The following is a 10,275-nucleotide window of genomic DNA, read 5'->3' as shown; positions in this document are numbered from 1 at the left end:
TTACATGCAGTGTCGTAGTTAGACATAAAGAAAGACATGAACTTCTGGGGAGCATATTTTCTAACGCCAAACGCGTGAGCCTTTCTAGCGAGGTCTATAAAGTCATGCTAACCCTTGGAAAATTTCTAAATCCCATCTAATCGCAAAAAGGTGACTACGATGACTTGGTATAAGGGTTTGATTATAAAATCTTTGATTGGCTAATCTATAATCTAAAACAAATATGGCGGATTCAACTCTCGTCTTTCGTCTTTCAAAAATTTTAATTGACGATATATTTTCTTACTTGGAACAACAGAATGTTTTCTGTTAGGATTGTAGATGCAGATTTTTACGTGGGAAAACCTATAGATGGCTTAGATATTTTGTTTTCTAAATTTCGCGAGGCGAATGTTAACGGTGTTCCAGTTTTGAGGATATTTTGCTCAACTCCTGGTGGACAGAAAACTTGTGTTCATATTCATCAAGTATTTCCTTACTTATACATACCTTACGATGGAACTAAACCCACAGATAAATATCTGAAACAATTTACGACAAGTGTAGACTTTGCTGTTCAAGTTGCGTTTGGTAGAACATCATCTTCTATGAAATATGTTCATAAAACTGAAATTGTTAAAAAAATGTAAGTTATTTTCCTTGTTTTCTCCTCATGTTGACAAAGCTTTACAACAATACAAAATCTTCCATTTTCGACCCAATAACGTTTCAATATTATTCACCCAAAATGATTTTATTTTTTAGACCATTTTATGGTTATCATGAGAACGAAGAAGAGTTTATTAAGATGGAGTTGTACAATCCAAGAATAATTCCCAAGTAAGATATATTTTTCATGTTGTTCTAACATAAAACGACATCAAAATTTTTCATTTTTTTCAGACTTGTTGATCTTCTTCAGAATGGAGCTATATTGAACAAGTCATTTCAACCACACGAAGCTCATGTTCCTTATATTCTACAGGTAATTATTGTTTTTTATTATTAATGAGGAAAAACTTATCTTTGATTGTTAAAACCCAGACTGGAGTGGTTAGTTTGTAAACTGTGCACCAGACAGGGGGCAAGGCCTGCAAAGTTTGTTGTTTATATCTTTAGAAATAAATCTCATTCATTGTTTTTCAAAGTAATTGATTAAAGCAATATTTGTATTGTACATAGGAGTAAAAAATGGGCTGACTTTTCTACCGACATCAGAGATGCAACATTTGCATGTATAGGTGCCCACTTTGCTATAATTATACATCAGATCTCAGGTGCCCAATAAAACATTCCATTATGGATTATAGCTGTAAATTTCATGTGCAAAACATTTTGTCAATAAAGTGAATGGTTTGAACACATTGTGGAAATATAGCTGCATGTTTGTTGATGTTGATCATAAAGGATACTACAGTATTGAGAAGGACTGTTGGGGTAGTCTTGATTGATGTTTTCACATCTAGATGAGATGATTACTGGTAACAATGTTAAAATGTCATTCAACACTAATGCCACTGACCTTCTTTAGTCTTTTCCTACCTGGATGGTCAACTTCTATAGATTTTCACTAAGTTACATTATAAGAATTATATTGAAATATCGTTTATTTTAGTTTCTAATTGATTACAATCTTTATGGTATGAACTTACTTCATGTAAGAAAAGTTCATTTTAGAGGAATTTCTTCAAAACAGGAAAGTTTCATTATTGATTTTTCAGCATTCTATAAAAATCTAACACCACAAATGATTATTTACCATCAAATTGAATTTTATTGATAAAAATCTTTCATATAATAATAAATCAATTCCACTTCATGGTTCATCTCCAAATTCATTTCTCAATTTTCCTTCATCTCAACACTGGAATGAAGACACTATTCCTAGGTTTGTCTGATTCATATATTTTACACTTGAAGATTAATTGAAACCAAAAGGATTTGTGTAAATCCTTAATCCTAAATTTGACACATGTGCATATGATTTATCCCAAGATTTAGAGTCAATGCTCAATCCAGATTACAGAATTTACATTTAAAAAATTAGTTTAACTTTGGAATGATTCTTTGTGATAACTATCTTTACAGTTGATATTCATCATTTTAATGTTTGTTATTTGTCATTATTTAGAAATTTATGTCTGGATCCTACTGTGAAAAAAGTCAGTCGTTGTGAACTTGAAGTTGATGTAATTGCTAAAGACATCTTGAATCAAATAAATGTTGAAAGTAAAATTTACTTATCTTTATGTCTTCATTTTACTGTTTATACATCTTTAATGAGTTTATTATGTTTATGAAGGTTGTATTGGTCATAATCCTGGTATAACTGCTACGTGGGAAGATGAAAGACAACGAAGACGAGATATTGGACTATCTTCACAAGTTGCTCTTCCTGTTTCACAAGGTAAGGTACAAAAAAATACATGTCACATCATTGTATAACTCACAATACATTTCATGTATTTTATATTGTCATGGTATTTATGATTTATGAGGCTCTGACTTATATATCCCAAAATGCAGCTGATTTCTAGTGTATAAAATTTCATGTTTTCTTAAGTTTAAACATTGTCATCGTTACATGAAGATGTGTACAACTGCTCCTTTATTAATTTTCTTTTACTTAACAGTTAACAATACGTAGGTAAAATTTCAACTTTTTTTTGTCGTTAGATCGTATACAGTGTGTGAATTAGTTCAGAAAAAACGATGTGCAATTTTTTTTGACAAAAGTGTTTCTTTAGAGGCATAATCAAATCGATATGGCGTTAAATATTATACAGCGCTAATTACTAAATTAATGTTTTTGAACGTGCACAAATTCATATGATTTACGACAGTGTTTTTCGTTACAATCGCTGATCAAGTTACAAATGTACGAGAGAAATTTTTTTGCACATGTTATTCTCTCCTCTTTTTTTGAGCAAACTTTACAGCGCAATAAATTCACCTCTTGGCCATCATCCTAGTACTCAAACGAGTCAGCATTTGATGTTTCCATCCATTTTTTTACTGTATTAACTTTGCTGGTAGCTACAACCTTTTGACGAAAATGACAAGAAAGACAAAAGTGAAAAGAGAATTACCGAATATACTTTTGCTTTCTGATTATTAACAGTAACATCTTTGATGTTTATTTACGATAAAAAATTTCATATTTGTTCAAGGTTGTCAGTTTGGTTTCATAATTTGAGCTAAATTTGGCTTCTTTTTCTCACGTTAGGCTTATTTAAAATCGAAATTCCCTTTGGTTTATTTTTTAAATTTGGCTTGTTTAAGTTTTTTTTGTCTTTTAAGAATCAAAATCAAAATGTTTCCTGATTTTACTGAAAATACTCAAAATAGCTATGATGCCAAAAACAGTACGTAACGGTTTACAAAACAATGCAAATGCAAAAATTGACATTAATAATATATTACACCCCTATTGTCATAAGCATATAAGCACCATGTATGTTGACTGTTGACAGACTTCCCAGTCTCAGTGACAACATCTTTGAATTTGATGACATTGTGTCAACAAGGATTTTAATGTCGTGCAGCGCACTCGTTTATAAAGTAAAGATGAGTAAAGTTTTTAGCTAAAACGATGTGTAAATTACACATTGCACACCGTTAATTCGCACACTGCCATGATAAGACATGGATATCAATGGTGATTGTGTACAGTTTCATTTGTGTTTAGTAAAATTTGTCTTATATGAAGTTTTTCAATCAATCTTTTTTATTTTATTGTTTATTGAGAAGGTAGTGATGATGAACATGATGAAGATATTGATGAAGATAAAGAATCAATATTAATGTCACAGCCATTTTGGAAAGATGATGAAGAGGAACATGATTCCCAAAGGTAAAAGTATCCATTTTTGTTTATAAAATAAAGACAGAAAAATGCCTGCGTTGATTTGTCTATAGTTGAGTTAACATTAGCAAACTTGGCATGAGCGAACCTATCTGAGCTCAATCAATTAAAATCAATCAAAGAGAATTTCCAAATCAATCATGAATACATGTTACAGGAAAAATTACCACCCTTTGCAATTGACCGTGAGGCGTGCATAAATTAAACGTTTGTTATAGTTTCAAAACTTGACGTTACTAACGGCTAACTGATTGTTGCTAAGGTGTAACCCTTAGACTATTAACAAACGTTTAAAATATCCACGCGGCACGGTCAATTGCAAATAGCTGTAAAACATTTAGTTTTAAATTTGTCTGTTTTGTATTATTGTCGTTTTAAATGACGTTTTTATTGCTTATACAGGCTTATACAAACATCGGAGACGTTAGTGAGAACTTTTGAGCCTTTGACTTGGCTCAGCACTTATCAGCTCTCAAGTTCTCCCCAAGGTCTCCTTGGTTTTTATAAACATGCGAAAACACTGTAAACATCTTAAAGTAGCTGTCTTCTTCACTTGCAGTTCGGAGGATGAAGCGGAAAATACTTTTCAGGAACAGAAATACTTTTAAGAAGCTGTCACCTATTAATAAATACTTTAGTATAAATATGATTGTCTTAATTAAACCATCTTCTTGTTTTAATTTTCTTCAGTCCTATTGATGTGTTAAATGATAAAAATCTACGCCTCAATACCATCTACTATGTTCAGAAACAAATACTTCCTCCATTGGATCGATTTTTTCCTTGATTGGTGTTGATGTGTTTTCATGGTATACACAACTACCCCGCTATATCCCTCGACATCGTGTTATTGCAAGGAAACAAAAAGTTAGTTGTCATCAGTACATTCATGAATTGATGTAAAAGCTAAATTAATTTATTTGAACATATTTTAGCGTTCGATTTCTCGGTTTTTTACAACTCTACACTGTCCTGTATGTGAACAATTAACACAGCACGGTTTGTGTCAAAGTTGTCGTAGCAACCCTCAAAAGTCTGTCTTTATTCTGGCAAGTAGAGTGGGGAACTGGGAAAGTAAATACAGTCATCTTAAAGAGGTATGCATAATAAAGAACCTAATAATTATGGTTTGTCTTTTTCATGACATTTAAATTTTTTTCATATTGTAGATATGTTTTCAGTGTTGTGGAGCTAGAGATGAACAACTGAGCTGTATATCACTGGATTGTCCTGTTATGTTTAAACTAGAGAAGTTAAAAACAAATATGGAATATGGAATGACATTAAGAGACTTTCAAAAAACAATTGAAGAAAGTTATGGTCAGTCAGAGGTAAACAATATAACCACCAAATGTTGATGGTATATTATCATCGTTGAAATCTTGATGAAATAGAGATTTCACATTTTTCACTAGAGAATTTTCTTGGCGCAGCACATTTGTTATAGATTTGACTTTGTGAGGTTAAATGGTTCAAAATATTTAAATTGTATAAACAAACGATAACTCGCCCCATTCCATTGTAACAGACCGTGCCCGAAAATTTGTATTGATTAATTGTATCTATATTATATATTTATTTATGTATTTGTTTTATTAATATATTTTTTACGTAAATATATAATATAGATACAATTAATCAATACAAAGTTTGCGGGGCACGGTTTGTTACGATGGAATTGGGCGAGTTATCGTTTGTTTATACAATTTCAGTGATTTTTTGGACCGCCCATGGTTAAACTTTGTTATTTAAACATTCATATTTTTATAGCACAAATCTAAAAGGTTTTGGAGTTCCAGTAATTTATAATGGATCATAATGGATCAACATTTCGCTATTTTGTCAAGGATTGCCATCTAATACAGGTATAAATGTACATAAATGATCACAAGAAATATTTTCTTGCTAAATTGACTTAACTTCTTTGGTTGTACTAAACAATGTCATTTCTATTATTTGTAAAATATTCTTTTGTTTTTGGACCACTAACATTGTTTCATTGTAACTCATTATTTTCGATATCATTTTACATGTGCCGAATACATTTAAAACAAAAGATATCGTGGATTTTTTCTCATTTTCCTTTGTTTTTAATGCATTTTGTTCGTGTAAAATGCGACGTTTGAAAAGAACGTTACGCTTACAACGACATAAAGAATTTTCTTCTCAAGCCTGGTTCACATATGACTGAGACATGACTGAGGCATTATTAAGGGCAAGCCTGAGATGCTTTCTGATCTTGTGGCTGAGGCAGACCTGAGGCATGTCTGCGATGCTTTTCAATGACATAATTCAAATCGCCGATAGACCACAAAAATTTAGCTGCAGTTTGAATTTGACAAAATAGTGCTTCGTAATTTGAAAATAGCGTTACTATTAGCAAATTATGTGGCCCTTTTAACAGTCATTTCAAAATACATCAAAGATGGGAGAGCCGGTTTGAAAAAAAGAGAATAATTTGTATTTTACTCTTTGATTTTTGTACTCTGGACACGATTTATCATAAATAGCCCGATAGTTTCGTATTGTATCCATAAGTTTTTATTTTTATCGTGAAGTGATCGGAATTGTTCCATTCAGTCTTTTTTTGGTTCCATGTACTGTGTTGAAAATTCATCCGCCATCTTTTTACACAAATGCGTGTGGGAAATATTGCCACCGGTCAATCTGAGAAACGTTCACATTTAACATAAATAACCAAAATATGTTCTGTACATCGCCGTTCAGCCGGGAAACTTGAACACAACTCAACTCTTACGACATTTCAGCCGGTAACATACTGCAGGTAACTCCTACGACTGCCTGAGACACCATTAGTGTGTCAGCGATGAGTGTTGACATTTGCCTTAAGAACAATGCAGACATCGTCACAGGTATGCCTCAGTCATGTCTCAGTTATATGTGAACCAGGCTTTACGCAAGCAGTAAACCTTAAAAATGAAAGCGTTCGCTCATAAAAATAAAAAGAAATGAGATGCAATTAGCAAGTCATTTTTACTTGTGTACCATGTAGAATTAAGTACACGCCTAAGAACTGACCAATCAGAAAACACACGCTTTCCGCAACTTGAGGCATATTTTAAGATCAACTCAAACTTTCAATGCGATTTCGATCGATTTCAGCGTAGTGAGCGTACACTTGATGATCTTTGCAAAAATTTTTTTGGTAATCAAAATATCTTACAATATGTCTCAAAAGAACTGGTCATCTTTGAAATCAGCCGATAGTTTGAAATTTGCATGATTCAGCGGCAAAGATTGATCTCCACGCTATGAGGTATAAATGTAATTAAAATAAGTTTCTTGACTGGGATTTTTAATGCACTGTAGCTTCTATATTATACGTATGTAGTTATTAATTTATTATGTATTTAACTACGTTTAATTAAGGCTCCTTGAGGATCAATTTTTGCTGAATCATGGAAATTGTAAATGTCAGATAATTTCAAATATTGTCAAGGTTGAAAAATGAGACATCACCATGAAATATGTGATAGTCAGTAAACAAACCAGCAAAATTAAAGTGAAGCACCTTTCATGTTGATGGAAAAATGTTCAAAAGTGAAAGAATTCGACTTTGACCAAAATTTTTCAACGCGCTTGCATTTCACTCATTTTCCTTCCAAATCGCAACAAACAACATAGCATTCCACAGCTAGAACCTAGAACTCTTCTTTTAAATATTCAAAACTACAGTTATTTCTTCAGTAATTTACACACATCAGCAAGTAAAAGTTGGATTACATTTTTTTGAAACACCCTGTATGAAGAACTTAGATCCCCAGACCGTGGGGGTTCTCCTTTGGATAAATCAACTTAAATGTATATTTTATTAAATACGTGTATAATTTACGGAAAATAAAAAAATAACAATCAAAGGAAGATATCAGAATTCAGCCTTTAATAACACCATGACAACTCGTAGTGTATAGCAAGTGTACCAGTGCTATGAAAATAAATATTTTGTTGTTCAATTACTTTTTCGTTACTCACTACACTACATATGAGATGACAACAGTAAATATGGGCCAGACACACATAATTAGAGTAAAAGCCCCATTTTTCTTGGCTACATCACTACCTAAAACATACATAAAGATAAATTACATTGTCAGGTGGTCACCAATGCCAGATCTATCAAAATGCTTGTCAGCAAAGGATTTTTATTGTGTTTAGTCTTTACAGAAAGAAATGGTTTTGTGGCGCCATTTCAAGGAACAAGATTCTTTGTTAGCCCTGGCTTTTGGGTATGTTTTCTTTCTCCTTTAGCTGACCAGCAACAGTTGTATTTTTAATTTCTGTAGGCTAAGGTGTAAATGGAGTGTTTGTTTGGTTCTTTTTGTTGTTTAATAAGAAAAATCTTAACATGTACATTATCTACATGTAAAATTTATAGTGCTTAGTAAGTTTTCTAAAAAGCCCAAACACTGGCTTTGCTGTGTAAATATACAAATTTCTGTTCACTGTGATAAATGGTAAAATATAATTTGTATTTAAAAGAATTGTGTGTGGAGAGAAGATCAATAGTTTGGTTACTTGATTCAACATTCCTTTCTATTTACGGTTGGGGATGTACACCTTAATTGTTGTGACAATGTTCTTTTTTTGCTTACATTTTAATGTAGTAAATCTCATTTTTAATTTATATTTGATTTTTTTGGGATCAGACATAACCAAAACATTTTGTATTGTGATATTGTGGTAAAATCATTTATGTAGCTGGGAGAATCAGTTTCAAAGCAATGTAAAGTATAAACTATAGCAAAAGCAAGACATGAATGTCATAGCAATGAAAATGACTCATTACTATCCATATCAGTAGTAAAGACACCAGTAGAAATGACTCAATTACTGTTCTTATCAGTCGTAAAGACAGCCAAAAATGTCAGGTCATGTCATTCATTCCTGAACATGGATACATACTTTAAAGGAGGGTGTTGCCCTAGAAATATATTCCTAATATAAACTTTTTATAGTTTGTACACAATTTCTCTAATGTTCAAGTAATGTTTTGGAAAAAAATATGAATTTCCTTGCAAAATGAAATACTAACTGTTACACACAATGCCAGAGCTCTTCAAGATGCCCTGGGAATAAATGACATAGCAGACTCTTTATTTTAGGTAGGAGGCACATATTCATAAATTCATGTTCTGCCACATTAAGTTCCTTTGAAATCCATTGTTTTCAACAGATTAAGACATGCATATATGAATTTTGGCCCCCCCCCCCAATTAACAAGTAACCTGTGCCACTGCTGGGATTTTTTATATATTAGTAAATCTGGTAGTCTAAAATCTGGCAGTCGGACACTTAAATGTGTCATTTTCATTTTTGTCATTGCTATAGCAATGATATCCTGCTTTTTCTTCTTATTATTAAATGATCAAATCAAAGATTAAATAAGTATTTCCTCCAAAGTGGAAAAATACAAACATTGTCACAACAATTAAGCTGTTAGTCCCCAAATTAAGTATGATTGAATCAAATAACAATAACTACATGTCCAATTCAAACAACTACAATTCTCATAAATAGAAAGTACATTTTGTACATTATATGAATGAATGGAAATAAATATAGAAAAGACTGTATTCATACTTACATACAACAACAAACAACATTTATATACCGGCCAGTATTAATCCCCGCCAGGGGGGTTGACCGGTCCATGAATTTTTCCACGCCACACGTCTCTATCTCTCGCCATATCTCTCGTTATACCCATCGCCTTCATATCACTGTATTCATACTTATATAGCAAAGCAAATCTTGTGGGCTTTTCAACATTTCAAAAAGGGATGTTACATGATCATGTTTGCTGTAAGATTAGTATTTACTCTTATTATACAAGAAAATGACCCAACAACATTCATTTTAAGGAACTTCACAACTTCTGAATAGCTAGGTATTGCAAACTAAACTCATAAATATACTTTGATAGTTCCATACAAGTTTCTTAATAAAAACTGTTCTAGTAAATAAATGACAGTTGAAAACTTGAAAATACAAATGTTTGAATATTGTTAATAATATATTTATACCTTTTATAAATATACAACTGTTGTTATTTGAACCTTTGTTAAAAGAAATCTACAATACAACTGTTTCTAATCACCTTTAGTATAAATAAGACATACCTAAAATGAAAAGAGAAATTCATTTCCTCTTCTTCTATCTCCTTGTACATTTTCTCAAAGACAGGAGTATTTTAGCTTCTAGCAAATAAAATATGCTTCAGTTTTAATTTCTATAGTTTGTTTATAACCAAATGACGATTGTTGTATATTATTGCAGTACATGTTCAGGTCCAAATGCTTTCGTTTTAATTTCTTTCGCTCTTTCTTTAAACTCTTTTGCTTTTTCGTACTCTCCCATTTTACTGTAAACCAAACCCAGATTGCTGTACGTTTTCGCAATATTAACATGGT

General features: G+C 31.9%; 1 protein-coding gene, 1 long non-coding RNA gene and 1 pseudogene across 6 annotated transcripts; all 3 read left to right on the top strand.

The window, feature by feature from the left end:
* Positions 1-8,346, top strand: part of LOC124442023 — a 103,332-nt pseudogene extending 94,986 nt beyond the window's left edge.
* Positions 142-1,614, top strand: LOC124442067 (DNA polymerase zeta catalytic subunit-like). 5 transcript variants are annotated; one of them, XM_046992599.1, is made up of 4 exons: positions 142-625; positions 745-819; positions 902-964; positions 1,595-1,614. In XM_046992599.1, the coding sequence occupies exons 1-3, from the start codon at positions 300-302 to the stop codon at positions 915-917; spliced, it is 417 nt and encodes a 138-aa protein (XP_046848555.1). In that variant the 5' UTR covers positions 142-299; the 3' UTR covers positions 918-964; positions 1,595-1,614. The 5 variants fall into 5 exon arrangements, with proteins under 5 accessions (XP_046848555.1, XP_046848554.1, XP_046848553.1 ...); XM_046992598.1 differs by lacking the exon at positions 1,595-1,614 and adding an exon at positions 1,446-1,554; XM_046992597.1 differs by lacking the exon at positions 1,595-1,614 and adding an exon at positions 1,162-1,259.
* LOC124442111 lies at positions 2,311-4,524 on the top strand. The gene is made up of 3 exons (XR_006947127.1): positions 2,311-2,386; positions 3,730-3,832; positions 4,404-4,524. It is a non-coding gene; the product is annotated as an uncharacterized LOC124442111 (long non-coding RNA).
* Positions 8,347-10,275: the final 1,929 nt, after the last annotated feature.

The sequence above is a fragment of the Xenia sp. Carnegie-2017 genome, unplaced genomic scaffold, assembly GCF_021976095.1.
Source record: "Xenia sp. Carnegie-2017 unplaced genomic scaffold, XeniaSp_v1 HiC_scaffold_20, whole genome shotgun sequence".
Classification (NCBI taxonomy): domain Eukaryota; kingdom Metazoa; phylum Cnidaria; class Anthozoa; order Malacalcyonacea; family Xeniidae; genus Xenia; species Xenia sp. Carnegie-2017.
The sequence above is the reverse complement of the archived record's forward strand: the minus strand, read 5'-3'. Positions and strand labels throughout refer to the sequence as shown.

Coding starts and splice junctions, on each gene's coding strand:
- LOC124442067 (XM_046992595.1), top strand. CDS start 300: ATGTTTTCTGTTAGGATTGTAGATGCAGATTTTTACGTGGGAAAACCT. Junction 626..744: donor ACTGAAATTGTTAAAAAAAT/GTAAGTTATTTT, acceptor TTTATTTTTTAG/ACCATTTTATGGTTATCATG. Junction 820..882: donor AATCCAAGAATAATTCCCAA/GTAAGATATATT, acceptor CATTTTTTTCAG/ACTTGTTGATCTTCTTCAGA.